The sequence below is a fragment of the Accipiter gentilis genome, chromosome 19 (genome assembly GCF_929443795.1).
Source record: "Accipiter gentilis chromosome 19, bAccGen1.1, whole genome shotgun sequence".
NCBI classification, from domain to species: domain Eukaryota; kingdom Metazoa; phylum Chordata; class Aves; order Accipitriformes; family Accipitridae; genus Astur; species Astur gentilis.
Window position 1 is genome coordinate 6,880,362 of NC_064898.1, and position 21,820 is coordinate 6,902,181.

Here is a 21,820-nt window from a genome sequence, read left to right on the forward strand (position 1 = left end):
GATTTTCGCTTGAGTCTAACTATGAAGAGAATGTAAGCTTGTTGATTTGGTGCAGAATAATGAAGAGTTATCGGTCCCCAGATTGCAGTCATTTTTCATCTGGAGCCAAATGAATTAGGTTATTTTGATGTGCTGTTGTTACTGGAACAAACCAACAGGCGGTACTGATAGTACAGTGGGGATTTATAAAGGATCACTGAGATTAATTTTTTTCTTTTTGGTGTTGCTTTATAACCTAAAAATTGATTTAATGAATTATTTATTTGCAGATTTTTTTAAATGAAGCAGTTTCAGTAAGTTTCACAAGATGTATTTTAAAAGTTTATCAGTGCTCAGGTTTGTGAGTCTGTAGGGAAAAAAAATGTTGTTTTTTTAAATACAGATTCTGCATCCTCCCTGGTTAGGCAGATTATATCATTAATGTGAGCGTATATTTAAAATGCTGGGGAGTAGAAGAAAACAGTTGAATAGCCATGTTGTGTTACACTGAGACTATGCCATATTTTTCCACTTCTAAAGGAAAGAAAAATCTTCCAAGTTCTTTAGTGAATCTGTGCAGTAGCCAGCTTTGATCTCTCCTGCAAATTAATACCCAAATGACCGAAGATGCTAGCGATGGTGTGAGCGCCCGTAAGGAGGGGTTTGATGTGTTTCTCCCTAGAAGGTACATCACAGATAGGCAGCGGCGTGTGTAGCTGTGTAGGTGTGTGGAGTAAAGCGACTCTCGCCCATGCGGAGCCCAGAGCTCGGCAGGCAGGCGGTACCCAGGCTGGAGGCAGGATCAGAGCCTGGCTGCTCAGCCTTGCTGCTAGGTGGAAGCGGAAGGTTCAATAACTCAGCTTAAAGGTCTGTTCCCAGGCACTCCGGAGTGAGAGAGATGCTCTGTAGGCTGCACGGCAACTTATCTGGGACGCAGTAACCATTAGAAAAGGAGTTCAGTGCCGGCAGCCCATTCTGAATTTTTTTTATTTTTTATTTTCTCTTGGATTTTTGAGCACTGTGTGATCCTTAGACTCTCTAGTTATTCACAGCTTGGGCATGCCATAGGAATAAATCTTCAGGGATAAATGAACAAGGACCAGAGAACTGGGCCACTGGTTGTGAAAGCTTCTTGATTTCTAGCTCATCCCCTGATCTGTTTGAACATTACGGCTGGCTTTCAAAGGCAAACCTGCTCAGAAAGGGTCTAGCACTGAGCAGTGTGGACGTGAGTCTCTCAGCAGTACTTGGTCCTGAGATCGGTCCCCGGTCCTCTTCACCTGCCAGTGTGGAGATGGTCGCCGAAAGGATCTGCCACCCAGTGATGTACCCCGAGTGGGTTTTACAGTTTTACACAGATTTACATGTGCATAGTGACAGTCACTTACATGATGTTTCTCTTGGTTTATGTGGCTGTGTAATAAGATGAAGCCCATCTTAGGTCTGGCCTCCATTTCTTTACAAAGCTGCCTCTTTGGTCAGAAAATGTACAGTTGCCAAACCAAGGATTTTTTCGGGCTCGGAGCAGGGGCTGCGGCATGGGCTGCCCCCCCCCCCCCGAGGGGTGGGTGGGCAGGGAGGTGTTGGGGTGCCACATCCCTGCGGGGGGATGTCACGACGGGATGGCACCCAGGCTGGGACTGACAGCGGCCCCCCTCTCACTGCCGGGGGGCCACTGGACCTCCCTCATCTGCCCTGTGGGGAACGTGGCATTGAGACCTCCCTCCTGATTCAGGTCGTTTGAGATGTCCTCTGGGTAAAAAAAAAAAAAAAAGTAAATAATGGTTATAGTTCTGGTTTTCGCTCGCAAAAAGGAGAATTTCGTCAGCTGCTGAATGAGAAAATTCCGAAGAAGAGTAAAAAGTATTTAATGGCGGGAAAGCGGTTTCCTGAGGGCCCTGCTGCCCTCCGCTTCTGCTGTTACTGTTATATTCGTGACAACAAAGGCAACTTCTCAGAGATTCGTCTTGCATTGTTTTACGCTGGAAATCAGAAAAAATGATGAAGCAAACAGCTGTTGCACCTTTGTTTTAGTTGCGACAGATGGTGGGGCTGAGCCTTCGGCCTTAGCGGACGACAATGGCAGCGAGGAAGACTACAGTTACGAGGAGCTCTGCCAAGCCACTCCCAGGTACCTGCAGCCCGGAGGGGAACAGCTAGCAATTAACGAGGTAACGTCCTGGGCTTTGCGTTGCTTGTAACGGCGGCGGGTGTGTTTTCCACAGGTCTGAGGTTTCATGTTAACGAGAGGTGCCACGGCGGTTGCCACCAGAGTGAAGAATCCGGCAGCCGTGGTGGCCTGTCTGTGGCAGACGCCAAGGGAAGAGCACGGTGACTAGTGCTTCACCGGGACTGTAACTCGTTAGCCTGTGTAACTGCTCTAATTGTAGGACTCTTAATTGTTCTCACTAATAAATACACACATAGATTTCTGAAAATCCAGAATTTTAGTTCTATCCTGTAGTAGGAGTAATTGTGGGTGCTCTAGCGAGGTATTTTGATCTGTCAGTAGTTTATAAACAGTTCCTTGTTTATCTTTTGTCCTTCACAACCTCATTTTCTCCCCACCTCAGCTGATAAGCGATGGCAGCATTGTCTATGCAGAAGCTCTCTGGGACCATGTGACTATGGATGATCAAGAGCTGGGCTTCAAAGCTGGAGATGTCATTAGAGTTCTAGAAGCTTCCAACAAAGACTGGTGGTGGGGAAGAAACGAGGACAAGGAAGCCTGGTTTCCAGCTAGCTTTGTCAGGGTGAGTAACTCTCTTGCTTTTGCACCATTGCCATGTGAGATTCCTAGCAGAGCGCAATAGTCGTGGCGTTACATTTAAGTGAAAGGCCTGGTCCTCAGCATCTTTGTATGTGAACATCAGTGGCGCAACCCCCAATGACTTCACAAGGAAAAAAGCAATAGAGAATCGCACCCCAAGATCCCTTAGCTCTTCTGACGCCTTTTACAGTGGCTTCTTCCTTTTGTGACAAAAGGAATTTCTCGAGCAGAAATGAGGGCAGCAGAAAGCTCAGCCGGGAGCAGTGAGCATATATAGAGGGGACGTAGCAGTTTCATGGTAAAATAGAGCTTAATTTATTATCACAACATCATGTAGGAATCTCGTTCACAGTCTGAACCCCCTGGTGGGAACTCAGCCAGATTAATGACAGTATAACTCTTGAATGGTATAAAATTGACCTGTGTTTTAGAAATGAATTTAAAGTACTTTTTGAGATCCTGTAGAGAAGCTTGGGCCACACTGTATGAAGTACTACACAAAATGCAAGAGATGGTTCCTGCCTTTGCCCTTCCTAGATCTCCAGCCAACACGGGCAATCAGACAAAAGTCAAAAAAGGAGATGCTGTTATCCACGTCGTACAGATGGGGAACTGGGGCAGAGGGAAACTATTTAAAAGTATTTGAGTTGTCTACTTTTGTAATTCTTACCCATGTGCTGGCTTGGCCAAAATAACACATAACTATTAGTAAGGGTCAGAAATAAGCTTAAGTCTGAAAAATACACAGGCAACACAACAGATCAGATATTGTGAGTAGAAAGCCATGTATTTAACTAGACAGAAATCTCAACACTGTATTTGAGTATGCAGTGGGTACAATGAGATAAATCCTGTTGTGGAACTCTCTCTCTCTAAGGTAAGAATGGGAACATTTCTGTAGCAAGGCCTCTCTTAATTGTAAGAAGTTTGTAACAGTTACATCACGTTTTGTAAAAGTTTGCTGCTTTACTCTAGTTTGCTTTGTTTGTTCTGGCTGCAGCTGCGAGTTAATCAGGAAGAAGTGCCAGAAAATTGTAGTAGTATCCAGGATGAAGAACAAGATGCAGATATTAGCAAGCATCGTCAGAAAATAGCTGAAAACAAGGATCAGATGAGAACCAACGTTATACAGGAAATTATGAACACAGAACGAGTCTATATCAAGCATCTCAAGGACATTTGTGAGGTACATGCTTTAACCTGAGGGCATTCTGCTGACCTAATGTGAACAAAACATCCCATATAAGTCCAGAACCGGAGTGGTTTCTCATATCAAAATATTCCCGATCGCACTTCTGAGACTGTCAGTCAGACCCTTCTTGTGTCCTCTTACAGCTTTCCTCTCTGCTGACTGCCACAAGGCATTACTTCCTTTTTTTAAAAAAAACATTCCACTTTTGACATGGAAAAAGTGCTTTGCTTATCTGACTGCTATTTCCATAGTAATGAGAGAAGGAAGTCCAGTTTATTTAAAACTTTTTACCACTTGGTTTAGATAGAAAACTTTCAGTAACTTTAATAAAACCAATTACAGTTCAGGGACAAAATTTTTTGAAAGTAACTTGCAAAGAGAATGTTTGCTGGGTGAGATTTTTTTTGTTTGTTTTCTCCAACAAAGAGATTTTTTCTGGATGCTTAGAAGCTATGAAGAAGTCTTTAAAGGTGTTTTAGAACTACCTTGCTTGTTTGAACCATAAAATGTGGGGGGGTTCTGCTTTTTGTTCAAGTTTTGTTGGAGGCCCACACTTGGGCAAGAAGCTTCTTGGTACTTTTCACTGAAGTTCGCCTCTTCTGACGTGGACTGTGACACATTTGACCTGTATTTGTGGTTAGCATCTGGAAGGGTGCTAAGCAACCTACCAAAATATTCTTTGTACCCTTAGTTTGCTAGGTTTCTGTCTGTATTTTTCATGTTGTCATCCTTTAGTCCACCACTCATCATTTGATTCTTTCATGAACAGCAAAGTAGACAAGACAGCAGTGGTTGGGTTTTTTTTTTAGATCAGACTTTTTTTATGCATTTTGAAGAAAGAGAGAAGGGAAAACAAGAAGACAAAAATTGGTTGCTAATTGGCTCATTTTAAAACATTAAATGTAAGTTTTGTCATTTAGATTCACTATTTACTTAAGCTAGTAAGCTTGACTGTGTGCGTAAAAGATCAAGGAGGAATTTGTACATGCAGCTATGTCATTGCCATGGTTAGCTGAGTTCTAGGACACGACTGTCATATTTTACTGACTTATTAATTCTTAGACTGATACTAATAATTAATTTTCTCTAATTCATATATTCTATACCTCTTTTTTTTAAATCCTGACATGCCTCTGAGTTTGCTACAAGAGAGCTAACACACATTTTCCAAGCAGAGAAGTGAGTGAATCTGCAGGGTGGTGCAAGCAGGACATAAAGCTGAAAATACACTCAAGTGAGACTAAGCCGGAAAAGCAACTGCTGATAGTAATCCAAATTTGCAAGCCGTGCACTAGAATGAATCACTAGGGCTGGTGCAGTCAGGATCATGAAGCTGGAGTATACCCAGAAAAACTTTTTACATTCAAGAAGTGTCTGCAGTCCACATTATAAGAGCTGAACAGGAATTAGTTTTCCTTCTCAGAGTTATCCTCCTAACCGTAGGAAATGTGGTAGCTGACTTGCAGTGTAGCCACTGCACAGCTTTCAGAGCAGATGGCGGTGGAGGAGACAGGAATATTCATAACGGTGCCAGCAATATTCAGAGTTGCTTCCTGGTAAACCTCACTGGAGCAATTGCAAGGCTTTTTACAGCTGTCTGCTCCCAAAGCAATTTGGGGGAAACCTGCCTGAAAGCAGCCAAATGGAAGAGCCTGGCAGATAACACGTGTCATACCAGTTAACCTTCGCACTGATCCGTACCCCGGTGCCATTACTGGTACGAGAGTACGAGCACAGCAGCTATTCCTGGATATTTAGCCCCTGCACTGTATCCTTCTCGCCACGCTCAGCTTTGTGGAAGAGGTATCTGAGGATGTGCCGGCTCTGTGTTTTTCAGCCCTAAGAGGCCCCCAGTCGTTTTAAAACTGGAGGAGTCACTTGTGTATCTACTTAACACTGGGTACAAATAAAGTGAGCTGGACCCCTGCGATGTTCCGACAAGTAAAGAGAAAGAAAACTGGACAAGTTTTATGCGCGGTCTTGCCAATACTATTACCTCCTGCCAATACCATGTGGATTTTTACCAAACAGCAGCATTCTGAATGTGTTATAATATGTTCTTCATTTTGCTTCTCTGGCTTAGACTGTGTCCTATTTACGTGCTGGTTAAGGAACCAGTACTTCAGCCCTGGTAGAAATTGTCTTTATATATTAATTGTTTTCGGGTTTGTTCTTACCTGCATAGAGAAGAACTCTTATGGCTAAGACAAATTGCTCTGAAAAAGTGCAGCAGCTAAAGTAGTAGCGTGCATGGGGTCTTACACCAGGCTCGCCTCCAGCTTGGCGGGTAATCATAACGAGGAGATGTGAATGGGCTTCACAGACTCTGCAGGTTTCTGGTTCCCTGATTCATTTATGGTACTGTGAGACAGAAGTTGGACTGCAAGAATCAACGTGCAAACATTTCAGATGCAAATCTGGAATTGCATGTCCGTGTGTGTGTGTCCGTGTGTCCATGGCTGGGAAACGACTCACCTGCCCATAGATCACAGGGGTTCTGCCAGCTCAAAGGGGCTTGTGCAGGGTAGAGCCTGTTTTCACATGTTCAAACTAAAGAGGTTATTCATTTAATTTCCAGGGTTATATTCGGCAGTGTCGCAAACATACAGGAATGTTCACCACAGCTCAGTTAAGCACCATTTTTGGAAATATTGAAGATATTTACAAATTCCAAAGGAAGTTTCTGAAGGATCTGGAGAAACAGTACAACAAAGAGGAACCTCATCTAAGTGAAATAGGGTCATGTTTTCTTCAACATGTAGGTTGCAAAAGTTGGGTTTATTTATGAAATTAACAAAGTAGGACGAGAAAATGCTAAGTTACCATGTTAGGAGGGGATTTTAGTAACAAGGGCTTAATTAAAGAATTATTTAAATGCTTTTGGTTTCTCCTCATCTTTAGCAAGCATGTAACTTTGTGCACAATTTTAAGTTTCCTTTTCAAAACTTTAGTGATCACAGATGAGCTGGACTATTTGCAGTGATCTCATATTGGGCATGCGAAAACTTCCCAAAGAAAATAAGGAAGGAAGGTGGTGGGGAAAGAGGCTGTGACTTCATGACAGACACTTGCTAAGCCTATAGCTACCTTCCCCAAGAAAAGTACTTCTTAAAGTGGGTTTGATTATCCTGACTCAATGGAGGCCTCTATTTCTGGGTTCTTACAAAGAAAGTACATAGTGTTGACAGTTACAAAGTAGATTTCTGAATAGTTTCAAGGCTGATCAGCCTGGAAACAATATAGGAAATGGATTAATTAATCTAATTAATTATAATAGATATTACAGAAATATCTTTCCTCCTTTATAGATAACTACTTTAAGCTTTGACTTTTTTTTTTTTTTTTTTTTAAATAGCAAGAAGGCTTTGCTATTTATTCAGAGTATTGTAACAATCATCCCAGTGCCTGCATTGAACTTTCCAAACTAATGAAACAGGGCAAATACCGTCACTTCTTCGAGGCCTGTCGCTTGCTCCAGCAGATGATTGACATTGCCATTGATGGTTTTCTTCTCACGCCCGTTCAGAAAATCTGCAAATACCCTCTGCAGCTTGCAGAATTGCTCAAATACACCACTCAGGAGCACAGGTAAGAAAATGAAAAAACCAAATCTTATAATAGTAGTAACACCTAATTACTCAAGCTTTCTGGGTGACACAATACTACAGCTTTTGAGATTAGGAACAAAACTCCCATTGACCACTATAGACAAGAGCTCCTTACTAGATGGGCATCTTGGAACTGTTACAAAAACAGTAGGTGCAAATGGAGCACAGGGGACTGACAGGGTGCAAGACAGAATGAGGAATAAGTGAAAGAGGGAGAAGGAAAGGAAGAAAGTGCTGAAATATGATGCAGGGAGGGATGTGTAAATCAGTGAAAAAAAGCTGATGTGTCATTTCTTTGACGGAGAAGGAAATCCACAGAAAAAAGGGGGAGGCTGCATAAACGTTGTGAACACAAGAAAGGTAAAGAGGGCCTTAGAAAAAACCCACAATCTGAGCAAGCTTGGAGGTAATGTTTTTTAGAAACTTACCTAGTAATAAACATTGCCTTTGTTTGCAATGAAGTCCAGATATTAGATTTTCAGCTGGGATAAATAAGAACTGAAGTTGCAGGTTATTAGCCTTTCTAGTATACACTTGAGATGATTAAATCTCTGACTAAATTAAGATTTTATCTCTAAATGTCTTCCTTTTTACCTTGTACAACTGCAAGAAAAATGTTCCATTGTGACCCCTGTGCTGAAAGTCCAAATACAGCCTGAGGCAATGCTTCCTGGGCCAAAGTCTGCACTTCTTTAACCTTGAGAAAACTCCCCTTGGAGACCAGGGGATTTTTGCCAGGGGCGAAACGTAGGGGATGTCAAGTACTGTCATTCAGGTGTGAAATGCCTCTGTTCAGTTCTGTGGCTACCTGGGAAGTCCCGTGGTAACAATTGCTAACGTGGGTATCTCTTTCGCTGGTATTAATTTTAGAAAGATTATTCTGTGAGCTATTAAACCAGCAGATGAAGTGACAGCAAGGTCTTGCCACCTTCCACCCATACTACCTGTCTTTCTTTTCTGTGGCACGGCATCCAGAGATGCCTACAAGCACAGACAGGCGCCCAGTGCACAGAGATGCTCACAAACAGGCAGACCTACACCCAGGCGGAGCCTTGGTAAAGCTCAAGCCAGCTTGAGGGGTTTTTGGTAGCTTTTTGTTTTGTTTTCATAAAAAGTTTGAAGATCCAATGTGCACAGCCTGCCGTGAAGGCCACAGGTTATGCAGCAAGTGTGGAATAACGTACACACTGACACAGAAAGAAGGAACTGAGATAAGGAAGGGCAAGAGTAGCGGCGTGTATATCATGCGGTCACCCTGTGGGACATCTGCCTGACATTAGTAGGATCCTGTTATTGTTAATCTCACTTTTTGTATACAGTGTGGCAGAAAAGAGTTTCCAGAGATATAAATAGAGGAGAGTAACTCACAGATTTAGAAGGGAAGCGCATCCATCAGCAGCAGCCGATGAAAATAGGAACTGAGGCAGAAGCAGATAAAAAGGACAGCGAGGCTGACCCCTTTACAGGATTTATTTCTGGCTCATGCTGTTTTCTACCTCTGGGCCCCTTTTCTGCAAGAGGTGTTCTGATAAAGGAGGGAAGGCAGCTGCTCTGCTGGGACTCTAAGGCAAGAAACATGGGTCTCCTTCTCTCTTCTCGGAGACTCCATTTGTCAGCCATTTTGTCAGCATTGTCTCCTTTTATTCCCGTTTTTGGTGCCCATGTTCTTGGGTCCCTTGCTCACCTTGTTTGAGGTCGGTTTTGGTATTTTTTCTGCCCACATAGCATTCTCCATTTGCATTCATTGACCCAGCCACTGGGAACAAGAAGGGCAAAATACAGTTGTTAATCATGATTAAAGGAATGCCCTTCCCAATAAAATCCCACTAAAATCTTGCTTAAAACCAAATACCTTTGCTGCAATGTAGGTATCACTGAGGTCAACAGGAGTTCTACTATTGTTTTCAATAGAGACAGTGCTGCAATTTGTTAATCTACTTCCACCTCCTTCCACCAGTTTAGTAATTTGCTCCTGGACAAAGCCTAGCAGTACGGCGGCACTGAATTGTACAGACTACTGTGTGAGGTTCAGGATAGCTGAGAATCAGGTTTCTCTTACTTAAGTACCCTGAGTAGAGGGATAGATGCATAATGTGGGCTAATGCTTCAAGCACTGCGTTACAATTTGTGATTGCCTCATATCCACTGCATAAGTGATCTTTGAAATGTGCCTACATTTCACAGTGATTATAACAACATAAAAGCTGCATATGAGGCTATGAAGAATGTAGCGTGCCTGATCAATGAGCGAAAACGAAGACTAGAAAGCATAGACAAGATTGCACGTTGGCAAGTCTCTATCGTTGACTGGGAGGTAAGCGTCAGCCTGTCCCTTTCCTGAGCAAAGGTGCTCTGTACAGTACTTCATGTCCTTTATAGGATACGTCTTTCTGCATAGTAGGTAGTTTATGGTGTCTACTTTTCAACTGGTCATTGCTCAGTTAAAAGTCCAGTTGCTTCATTTGCAGTGATTCTGTTACTGATTACCTTGTTTATAAATCCAGAAGAGCAGCATGTATTAACATGGACACTTGTCTTTGAGCTGACGCTGGATTGAGCTGACAGAATGGATTTTTTTGTAATGCTAGACCTATAGAATCTCCTTTGGATTTTTGGTAGTTCTGTCAGAACTTGAACCTGCTTCACTGACTTTAATGAGTTTCCTCCTGATTTATGTAGAAATAAAGTAGAGCAGAACCACGTTCTGTAGGAGACTATCTACATTCTGTGACATTTTCAAATCTAATAATAAAAATACAAGAAATATGAATGAACTTGAGATTCGATTATAAAATGAGACTGGTTAGGCACACAGTAAGATCTTAAAATATTATTTACTTACTACATCTATCTATCTATCTATCTATCTATCTTCTTAGGGACCAGATGTGTTAGCCAGAAGCTCAGAACTGATCCACTCAGGAGAACTGACCAAAATATCAAAGCAAGGCAAAAGCCAGCAGAGGACTTTCTTCCTTTTTGACCATCAGCTTGTGTTCTGTAAGAAGGACTTACTGAGAAGGGACATCTTGTATTATAAGGATCGTATTGACATGGATGAGATGGAAATTGTGGACACTGAAGATGGCAGAGACAAAGACTTTAACATTAATGTCAAAAATGCTTTTAAGATACTAAACAGAGCCACAGAAGAGATTCATTTGTTCTGTGCAAAAAAACAGGAAGATAAAAAGAGATGGATGGAGGCATGCGAAAGGGAAAGGAGAAGAGTTCAGGAAGACAAGGAAATGGGTGAGTGGAAGGATTTCCTCTCTAAAAGGTGTTAAAAACAAAGGGGAATGTTCCTGCTTTTATGCTTCTTTATGCTTTGTGCAGATGAGCACTCTGCCTTCTGGGACTGGTGTCTCTTTCTTACCCGACACGACCTTTAGCCGTGTAAGTGAAGCCTATTCAGGTGTGTTTGCCCTGTCATTGTGGGCAAAGGTCCAGGGCAGTTAGCTATGACATCCATGTCACAGCGTAATGCATGTAATTCTGGTGCATTATGGAGCAGAACGAGATCTGAGATATGACAAGATGCAATTCACAAAGACCAATCAATAATAAAAATCCATTCAAAATCCTAGCACTTTTGTATGAATCATTGGCCCAAAACATCTGTTCGTAAAGGACATTTTATTATAAAGCCAAGCAGCAATAATTGTAGATCTATACTGTCCATGTCATATAATGGCACCTCCTGTGTCCAGGAGACCTGTGCAGTTTCATGGTATCATTAGTTACAGAGCCAACAATAGCACCACTGGGCAGTTTGCAGAGAAATGAAGCCTAACCTTGAGTGAGCAGGGGAAAAGGTACCAAATCCTAGCATCAGCTTTAGACCCACAGCCTGTGGAACACTCTAAGGACAGTGCCTTCTGTGTGAATGTACATTTAGGATTGTTATTTAGATTTTTGGTTTTGCATAGTTTCATGCTTCCTTTAAATCAGTGACAAAAGCTCCAGCAAAATTTCAATGGCAAAACATACATGAAGAAGACAGCAACACTCATAAGGAAAAGAAAACTCTTTTTAATATTCCTAAAGAAGTAATGAAAATACTAGTACATCTGTGTGTGTTGACTGCATGAGAACTTTTCCTTTTTATAACACTTTTCAGGCTTAGGCTTTGGATAACAGCCAGTTAAAATTGGAAGTGCAGTGAAGTGGATGATAAAACCCAGAAATTATTAAAATTTAAACAAGATGCCAAATCTCATATTCCATGTTCACTTAAAACACCTGGTCAGAAGAATAGGAAAACAGGAATAACCCTTAGATTACAAATGTAAATCTTTTGATCTTAGTGCCTTTCTCTTGTTTGGTACTGTTGTAAATATTTAAATAAGGCCTCCTCCGTATGTACTGTAGATAGTCCGTAAGCTGAAGTTTACCAATTCATACTCTTAAACCAGTTTTAACTCTTCTCCATTGCAACAAGTGCTGCAATTAACCCCAGTCGTCTGGAGTCTAGAGTAAACAATGAAGCAGCTACAGCTAAACTTTCCTCAAACTTTCCAAACCCAACTCTTCGCCTGTGCTGAACATCATGGTGTGACATTTATGATCCTCCTGGGCACAACACTGATGGCTTTCACAAGTTGCGCTGTGTAGAGCTTGTTCAGTCACCTTATCCTCATGGGGATGGGTGGTGGCTTTCCTAATTCACCTAAACAGGACTCTAAAATAAAGTGGATACTGCAGAAGGGTGAAGGTGATCAGAAGGTAATAAAGCAATGCAGAGGATCTGATGATGAGTGTCCAAACAATCCCTCTTACAACAAAGTTACAGAAAGCCTCCACTCCACTCCACCATACGACAAGAACAGTAGTACAGTCATATGGAAGGACAATATGGAATAAATCACAGCTCCTGCACTTTTGTGAGCAGGACTGAGCAAAAGAAGATAAAATGTGAACATTTTCTATTCCCTTCCTTTCTAAGGAGCATTCTTGAGCTCTTCATATCTGTATCTACCCCTCCTCCTGCAGTGGTTGCTTTATGGAGCACCAGGAGAATATGTTGAGTGGGCTGAATGCTGCATGTCAGGATGCTTCCGAGGCTCACACTAGTGCTTGCCCCGTGCAGCAGCAGGTCTGTTTTGTGCAGGCAGTGGAGTGTTCCCATTCTTTCTAAGTGACACTGCTGCAGAAATCCCCAAGCATGAGGAAACTGCAAAGGCATAGCAGCTACAGCCCTAAATGTCGTTATTTATTCTACTGGCACCTCATGAAAATCAACGTATGATATTCAAAAGGGTAACCGTTCAACAGTGGTGGCAGTGGCAGTGATAACGATGAGATTTGCTGTAATACCACTAACCCTTGTTTAGCGCTGAGTCACAAATTTCTATAGTGCTGAGCGCAAGGATTGCAAGGGAGGGTCCATCATGCTTGCTGCTCTTCAGGCACTGTGCAATATAGGGAAGAAAATTCAGTATAACGGGAAACTGTGTATTTGATAATGGCTCATAGGCACATGCAGTCTTTTCTGTCCATGTAACATGCAGCCTTCTGGAAACTTGCTGTTCAAATGTCGCAACTCATTATTCTGATGTACCTGTTTTAGCACAGGTATCATGAACCAGAGGAAAGATAGTTGAGTTATAATACCGAATGTCCATCTGGTCTTGTGAGTCACAGTGGCTTGGATGTTTTCTCCATTACCCAGAAGACTGCTTCTTTTCTCAAATTCCCTTTTTTTGGCATAATGGAACATTTCCTTTAGCCAAAACCAGTGGAAAGGCGCCAGTATTCTCAACCTCAGGTTTAAATTTATCTTGTTGATTTTGTAAGCTATCTTGCTGGAGTTCACACAAAGCCTCTAATCTAACCACTCAGAGAACAAATACATACTCTTCCAGTTCAGAACTGCAAATGGCATTTTACTTCTATTTTCAAAGGCACTTTGGTGCAAGTCACTGTCTCCCAAACCATATCTAGCTTTTCTTAGCTTTTGTGAATATATGGGAAGAAAAGGCCACAGCCAGAAAATCCTTCTCCAAACCACTAATAGTAACCCTAAGAAAGTGGTCTGATCTCTGTTGATGAAATTGCTTCCATTTTTTTTTAATCTGTTTCCTTGTTTCTATAAAGGAAAAAAACCCTGCAGAATAAAATAAACTTCTGCTACCACAAAATTATGGCAAACTGCTGTTGTATTGTAAGTTAATAGGCTGATTTGTAATAACTTCTGCATAAGTTCAGGCTAAAAAAGTGAAGGGAATTTTAAAAGTATGGAGAAGTGCACAAGAAGCAAAATGGAACCAAACCAGACGCTTCATTCTGACTGTGAATGGCAACTTCTGTGCTCTTTATGTGCATGTGAGTGAAATGAGTGACAGCATGTGCACCCTGTTGTCTCCTTGTGCAAATATAACATATCCATGTATCTCATCTGTCTCGTACCCAGGGAGAGGAAACTGGAGTGTCTGTACGTAGGCTCCAGACGACACCGTCACTGGTGTCACCTTTCATAGTAGGTGTCTGGTACCTCTGTACTCAGCACAGGTCAGTCATACACCTGCCACATGGTAGTAAATAGCACAGGGTTGACCACATACTATAGCATCATGTCCATCATACAAGTATGCAAACAAGTACATGAGACACCGGAGTGAGAGATCCAGCCCCAGTCTGATGAAGCCACAACCACATCACAGCCTGCTTCGGTGTCTGACGGATTATGTGATACTGTCTCCTCCAAGCGGAGGGAAAGATACCCAAATTTGTACTACGGCAATACCAGTGACTTCATTTTGTTACCCCAAGTTAGCTCAGAGTGAGAGAAAAAAGGAACAGATTCTCAGAGTGAGAGAAAAAAGGAACAGATTCTGCATTTGTGATCTATTACTTGGTGGCTTGTAGCTTTCAGAAGTGTTAATTTACACTTTTTTTTAAGCTCTTGTTATCTGGACTTATTTATAAAAAGAACTTTCTGAGGGTTAGTTCCCCAGCGATTGCCAGCAGGAACTGGAAAGCAGTTTTTCCCAGTAATCTACAGGCAAATTAATGTTCTTATTGTTATTCCACTGAAAAGCTGTCTTTAAATTCTTATGACAAAGTGAAACATACTTCTAAAAACTTCAGGTATGTTACTATTAAGATTTACTAAATATTGTTTAAAATATATTTGTTTTAATTTAACGTAATCAAGTATTAGATACACTATTTTTATACCAGTGCCCTAATTTACACTTTGACATAGGAATGGAAATCTCAGAAAACCAGAAGAAACAAGCCATGCAGAATGCCCGTAAGTCAAGGCATGGAAAAATTAAAGGTGGGTGTTCAGAATTGCTTTACATTTTTACTGTGTTCCAGTGTTCTTTCTGTTAGGAAATAGCACAGTCTGGCTATGGTTGAGTTCTTCAGTCTTTTAAAAAAACTTAATGGTTTACATGGAGTTCAAATAATTTCCATTAACCTGTATTTTGATATCAAATTCCAATGCCTTTGTAAACTGTCTACTAAATCAGCTCCACAGTCTCCTTCAGACAGGCAAGTCAGTGTTCTCTTTATTAGAAAAGAAACTCAAAGAGGTAAGGCAAGTGGTTTATTTAAGGATGTAAGAAGTCCGTGCAGAGATTAAATTAGAAATGGGGCTTACTGATTCCTTCCTTTGCTTTTACTCAAACACCTTGTTCTTCTTTAGCAATTCTGTGCTTTGTTAAAATATCTTAAAGTACTTTTTGCAAGCCATGTGTTGCTGTATTTATCATAATACACTCAAAATGGCTTCCTTCTGTCCTAGACTAGAAGGAAAGTTGGACTAGAAATGTGTTTCTCTGGAAACAGCTTTTTTATTCCTTTCATCTCTCAGAAAATGTGTTGTGATTTTGTCTGTTTCTGTCTGAAAGCCAAATCTCTAGTGTGTTGAGAGAATAAATTGAGCAAGTGGGACCAGATTAAGTCTGAATTTAGGAGTGAAGGAGTTGACGTTAGATAGTCCTCTGCTCCCTGGGATTCATATTACTAAAGCATTTTCTCTTTATCAATCACTAGATACCTATAAAACCTGTCTGGATTTTCAGGGGAGTGGCTGAAAATTGTGATCAGGAGATTCTGTTCAGAATGCACAAAGGTCAAAGTCTGAGAACATTAGCCTGGAGAAATATTTTCCAAATTGAAGAAATAACATTTTTGTTGGTGGCAATATTTTACGCAGCCTAATTCTGAGTGTTGACTGAAATACAAGTATCTACAGTGTTAAGTCATTCCTTTGAAATACCAGAATTTACTTGTGCAAACAATATAGCCAGGCTATGTGAAACTGCCGCTTATTTTTGGTAATTCTGTAATGTTATTTCTACTGTTATTATTCTCCTCTTAAGCCAAACCAATGCAGCAATTAAAAGTCTAATACCAGAAAAGGTAACCTTCAGTAGTGCTTCCATTCAAGATCATGGCAAAATTCCTACTGGCTTTACGGACAATTGAACTTGTCCCATGGTCCTGTGCTTAAATTTTCCCAGAAAATTTCATGATCTGACTCATACGCTTTCTTAAACTGTTCCTTTTGCAGGTGTAAGCTATAACGGGTGTCCTGTGCCTCCTCCACACCAAAGCCTGCATCCTATTCATCAGCGCCACATCACTGTGCCTACCAGCATCCCGCAGCAGCAGGTTTTTGCCCTGGCAGAACCCAAGCGGAAGCCATCCCTCTTCTGGCATACCTTCAACAAACTCACCCCCTTTAAAAAGTGAGAGGCCAAGGACCAGGGAAGGACATCGGCATGGAGGGAGACTTTCTCCAAAGAAGGACCTTGGAGACACGGCTAAGCTTATTTGAGCTCGGTGAATCTCCAGTTTTGGAGGGAAAGCCTTGGGGTCCTTGAGCCAGAAGTACAACCTCTGTCTAGAAGAAGAATGAAGGTCCTCAAGACTGCTCTGAAGTCAATGTTGCCAAGTGTCGGCATTGCTGATGAAGAGCAGTCTCCCTTCTGACAAAGACAACTTGCTGTTACTCTGAAGCAGCTGTATTTGATCTCTGTTTGTCTTAGTTATGTTGAAGTAGCGATGGAATCATGCAGGTCATTGTAACATTTCATTTTTCTTAACCTTATATCGATGGCCAAATTTAGGGTAGGGAGGAATTTTTCCTTAGGGGTATATCAGCAAGGAATCTTAGGAGAGTTTTCTCCTTCCTTTTGGAGCACTGAGCAGAGACCACCCATTAAAATCAGGTGGAGACATCTCATAGGATTAGCCAGCTGTTGCAGAATTTGGTAGACACTAATCCTTCCTGTCTTTTTCTATTAAATTGCCAAATGGCAGGAGAACATCCCGCAAGGCCTTACCATATTCCAGATTGGAACAGGGAAATTTTATTCTGTCATATAGAAACATGAACAGAGTGTGAAATGGACTATAAAGATATGTGCATTTATTGCACACAAGTGGAAACGAGGAGCCCAGGGCATCTCAGATTGATTACTTTCAGTCACAGCAATATACTGCATGCGTGTATGCTCTTCAGTATAGAGCTTTTATATCACTTTTTGCGCACTACTTCACCTAGGAGATGCTTCTTTATATTTCCAATATGCTTATTTCTCTGTGTAAAACTTATTTTTTAATTTTCTAATGGAGATAATGTGAATGTACAAAGGCAGAGTTGAGACAGTACGTGCTGGCTGCTGGCTATGTTACATAGTTCTCACACTTTGTGTTCATATAGCTTGACTTAGAAGATGGATGAATGGTAATGTAAATACATTGAGGCGGTCTGGATCCATGCTTCTTATACACAGTCAATTGACAATGGGTTTTGAACAATTATTTCTTCACAAAGAAAAAGAAATTCTTACTGGAAGGGATAGAGGAATTGAGTGGACCAGAGATGGATTTTTGTCTCAGAGTCCTCAGTCTGTATGGGAAGGAGAAGAACTTCACTCGATTAAGGTCAGCTCTGGCCAGCATATGCAATATGTGATTTGCGCTGGTACAATTTGCCTATGACATTAAGTTGATTTGGGAGAATAACTTTTAAAAAGCCACCAGGAAGAAACAGGATCTTGATATTTGCAGCACTGATCATTTCTGCTTGATAGCTCTCATTGAGGTTGACAAAAGACAGCTGGTAATATGAAAGGAAAGAAAGACTCCATATGTTTCAGAACTGATTTGCTATGAATGTCTTTTCAATACTTTATCCTATGCTGCTGATTAGGGGCATTATCTGATGATAAGGATAGATCCAAGGATATTCTTTGACAATGGACACAATCAGCTTTGTCATGAATATGTAATATATGAAGAACAAACAAGGGGCTAGAGGCCAGGAATCTTAACAACAATGTAAAAAAGCCTTATTTTAAACATGTATTTGTTCCTACTACTGTTACCTCTATATTTTTGTTTATCGTCAGTGTTGTGATGCCCACTAGTCGCTAGATTTTGTGACTTGATAACTTTGTGGCAACTTCTGCAAAGCCCAGGTTTGTGGTTTTGATTTTAAATGGCATCTTTTGACAACTGTACATTTCAAATGCCTTGTGTATATAGTTCAGCAATAATGCAAAGTCTGGTGATGCTCAGCTGAATTGTTCAGTGCAGTGAACTTCATTGCTTGTGCTTTCCCATAGCAATGGAAGATGACCTGAAACAGTTAAGAACTGGAAATATGCACTGACATTTTCAATGATCCAGCTTAAATAAAATGCACAGGAAAGTTAGTGAAAAAAGCTGGCTGGGTTATATTTTTCTTTTGATGTTTAAAACAAGCCATTTCTATTCAGATTTTTAAAAAGATAATTCTAAATGCTCTATTTAAACACAAGGAGCAGACTTCCAAATGCAGGCATGGATGCATGCCCTTCCCCTTAAATGAGTAACCCTTTTGTGTTTATTACATACCCATTTTTGTGGGCACTTGCCACGTTCAGGCCTGCAAACCAAAGTAATGCACGTACTGTGGAAGTAGAGACGATGTTTTTTCATAATCATATTTTGAAAGACTTGTTCTAGATGCAAAAAAAATATGTCTGAAGTTGGATTGCAGTGCTCACCCAGAAACTTTCCCAGCTGGACCTGAAGACATTATGACATCCACACTTAATTGCATATGTGTCTTTGCTAAAACCTACTTCCTTCCAGGGCTCGGTTCTGTAGAATGCTGGAAAAAAAAGGAGGTTTTGGGATGTCTCTTCCTGACATGTCAGTGTCCATGAAGGCTTTTTCCACATACTAGTGCTGGTGCCTTAGCCCTAAAAATGGACAGAAATGTTTGCATATGGTTTTGAATGCAGCAGTTTTTTTCTCAAGACGTTAATTTCAGAGAGATAAAAAGCAAATGTTTCATGGTGCAGATTACTCAGGACAGTTTTACATATAGTACCCTACATATAGACATGGTTGTTTTATAATATTCTCTGTGTCTTTCTTTGCACTCTGACCTTGCAGCAGATTAAGATAAAATATAACAAGACAGGCCAAATTTGGACTACACCATAATCTTTTAAACAAATTATAGTTAAATGGAAACAAACAGTTACATTATCCAACAAGTGAGACAAATACTTACTTGGGGTTCAGCCTGATTTAGAGTCTGTGGGAAAAAGAGTTGCAACTAAAATGTGAAAGTTTGTATTCTAGCAACTCTTGCCCTGATCCTCCTTCTGGTAACAACACTTATATATGATCAGAAAGGTGTGACGGCAACATCTGTTATTTTCCTCTCACTTTTGCATGTCTCTAGGGCATGCAAGTTCTAGGGCAACTACTAAGCACATTTGTGCCTCGTTTAGATAAAGCACAGTCAGAGCCTTCCTGATGGCCTGCTGAGCAGATAACCTCAGACTTTATGCATGAGATGCAGTAAAATATAGTCGTCCTCAAATGTGTTCCCACTGAGTTAGGAAAATGCCAAACCATAATTGCATCTAACTCAGAGCATTTGATGTATAAAATAATAAGATTGTTTTACAAGTGGCTCTTGCCATGCTAAATTTCACATTGAGTTTTAGTGGTCAGTGTAATAACGGAGTTCAAAGACAGACTACTCAAATGTTCCACTTTTTAGTTGTCTTTTGAAAATAATTACAACAGAGTTTTGGAGCCAAAGGTCTTTAGCCATAACTAACACAGTACCTTTCTTTGACTGCCTTTCTGCTTTTTTTCTCTATGTGTGGCATTTGTATGTAGGAGATGCCTTCTGAATGCGCTCTAATTTAAAACTATTTGTTGTAAATACTAGGGATGACTTGCATATATATTTTATTTTGACAAGTGTTTTGTAACATTTTATCTTACATACATTGCTTTGTGCATCTTACCATCTGTGTGCTGTTACACATGTTGTAAATGAAGTGTCCTGGCTACAAAGCAGATGAATTGGCTGTTGACAGCTGAAGTACAACTTAGAGGACTGCAGTAGCTCGATGTGCATTTGTTCTGAAGTAATTGCATTACAAGGTTTATTTACTCTTGGAACATTGTTTGTCAAATGAATCTATTTTCTGGAAATAAGTACAAACTTACATTCCCATTATTTTTCTCTTATTGTACATGTTTGAATTAAATAATGTACAAAGCTGAAGGTCCTCAGCTGTCTCTTATAAAACTTTATTGTGCAGTTTTAAAATTGTTGTGGATTTTTTAAATTGCCTACAAAATATCCTCTGTGATGCAAACATGTATCAACTGTCATATTTATTATTTTAAAGCAAAAAATGTCACACCCTCCTCTCTTGGTTTTCCAGTAACAGCTACAGTACTTCCCAGCACAAGTTTGTTTTAACAACTACTAAACCTGATTCTGGGATTGAAGTCTTCATCGTTCAGGCAAAACCCATCCTTGTTACTGTCCCAGCCATATGCATCTGCAATCACTGTGCTTTAACTTGTCCTGGCAGACGGCTCCCACAGTACCCCTTGGAAGTAAATGCAAATGCAGCTTCTGTATTAATAAAGCTCTGGCTGACAGAGGATGGTGAATTAAGTATTGTAGTTTAGGTAAGGATTAAATTTTATTTTCTTTGGAACAAAAGCAAAACCTTTTGAAAGGGTTCACCCAAAAGGCGTGTTCTGTAAACGTCTGTGAACAGGCTTACCTGCCTGCTTGTTAGAGCAATGGGCAATGCTGCTGGAGATTCAGCTTACTGCTCTGATTCAGGGAAGTGTTTCGTTTCTCATTATTCTGATCGAGCAAGGGACCACATCTGAAAGGCATGCGTGTGTCCTTCCTGCTCAAGGCTGTTTCAAAAATTATGTTTCGCTGAGACACATTATCTTTAACAAAATAACATACTTTGCTGAAATCTTTTCATCAAAAATGCTTTGGCGAGTTGAAATGCTGGCAGAATAGCTGGGTTTGCCAATTCTTTCCCCCTCCTTCCAATGTGCAAGCTCTTATCTCTGTTTCTTCGTTCACCTCAAAGCTGAGCATTTCCCAGGCCTCCCAAGTGCTGCTGCTGCAGCAGGATGTGTGCGGAGTGCTCCAATATCAAAGTGAAAGGCAGAGTCTGAGCACTTAGTGAGGTAGATCAGATGACCAGAAAACATAAACTTGACCAAACACTGGAGTAGGACATTGTGATAAATAGGTTTTCTAAGAAGCATGCAATTAATCTGGCCACGGTGAGCTCATTTGTGCATTTTATTTCATGCTTTGGCAGTCAGGCGAAATCCTGTAGATCATTCTATATTGTCAGCTTGTAAGTCCTTTGAGAGATGATCTATCAGGTAGAGCTTTTAGGTTGCGCAGAAATGACACTGCTTCTCTTGGGTTTTTTTGGTTTTTGTTTTGGTTTTTTTTCCAGGCTACGTGATCTGTGCTTGGTAACGGAGACAAGGATTCAGGCCTTTTTATGTTAACAGTACCAAAGGAGAAATGAAAAAGTCAGCAATGAAAAACCGCACATCATGTAGCCTGTAAGGAAAGCACACAAATATTTAGTGTGTTTCTGTATAGTTTTCAAAATTCAGTTATTCTAACTAGCTAGAGAACATGTAATTGTGAGAATATGTCAAAACTGTATAAACTGTCAGCACATTTTTTTTTTTTTTAATCTTAGTTCTGTGTTAGGTTTAGTTCACTGCAGTCAGAACTGACTTCTGGTGGTCCAGGTGAGTACCTAGGGCTGAGAACTCACATACTGCCACCATTAGGTATTTAGGCTCTGGTTTCAAAAAACAGATGTGTGTGTGTGTTTATACACATATATACACACCCACACTCGCACCCCCTTCACAGACTCCACATGGCATCTCCAGATAATGTCTCTGCTGGCACCTACAGCAGGTTGCACCAGACAAGTGATCCACACCCAT

General features: G+C 40.8%; 1 protein-coding gene across 8 annotated transcripts in view; it reads left to right on the forward strand.

The window, feature by feature from the left end:
* Nucleotides 1-20,132, forward strand: part of SPATA13 (spermatogenesis associated 13) — a 225,915-nt gene extending 205,783 nt beyond the window's left edge. For all 8 annotated transcript variants that reach the window (XM_049823010.1, XM_049823005.1, XM_049823009.1 and 5 more), the window contains 9 exons: nt 2,014-2,150; nt 2,553-2,732; nt 3,750-3,935; nt 6,520-6,699; nt 7,297-7,529; nt 9,734-9,863; nt 10,429-10,801; nt 14,757-14,831; nt 16,074-20,132. In XM_049823010.1, coding sequence (XP_049678967.1) covers nt 2,014-2,150; nt 2,553-2,732; nt 3,750-3,935; nt 6,520-6,699; nt 7,297-7,529; nt 9,734-9,863; nt 10,429-10,801; nt 14,757-14,831; nt 16,074-16,255 — 1,676 coding nt within the window. In that variant the 3' untranslated portion in view covers nt 16,256-20,132. The remainder of the gene's footprint in view (nt 1-2,013; nt 2,151-2,552; nt 2,733-3,749; nt 3,936-6,519; nt 6,700-7,296; nt 7,530-9,733; nt 9,864-10,428; nt 10,802-14,756; nt 14,832-16,073) is intronic.
* Nucleotides 20,133-21,820: the final 1,688 nt, after the last annotated feature.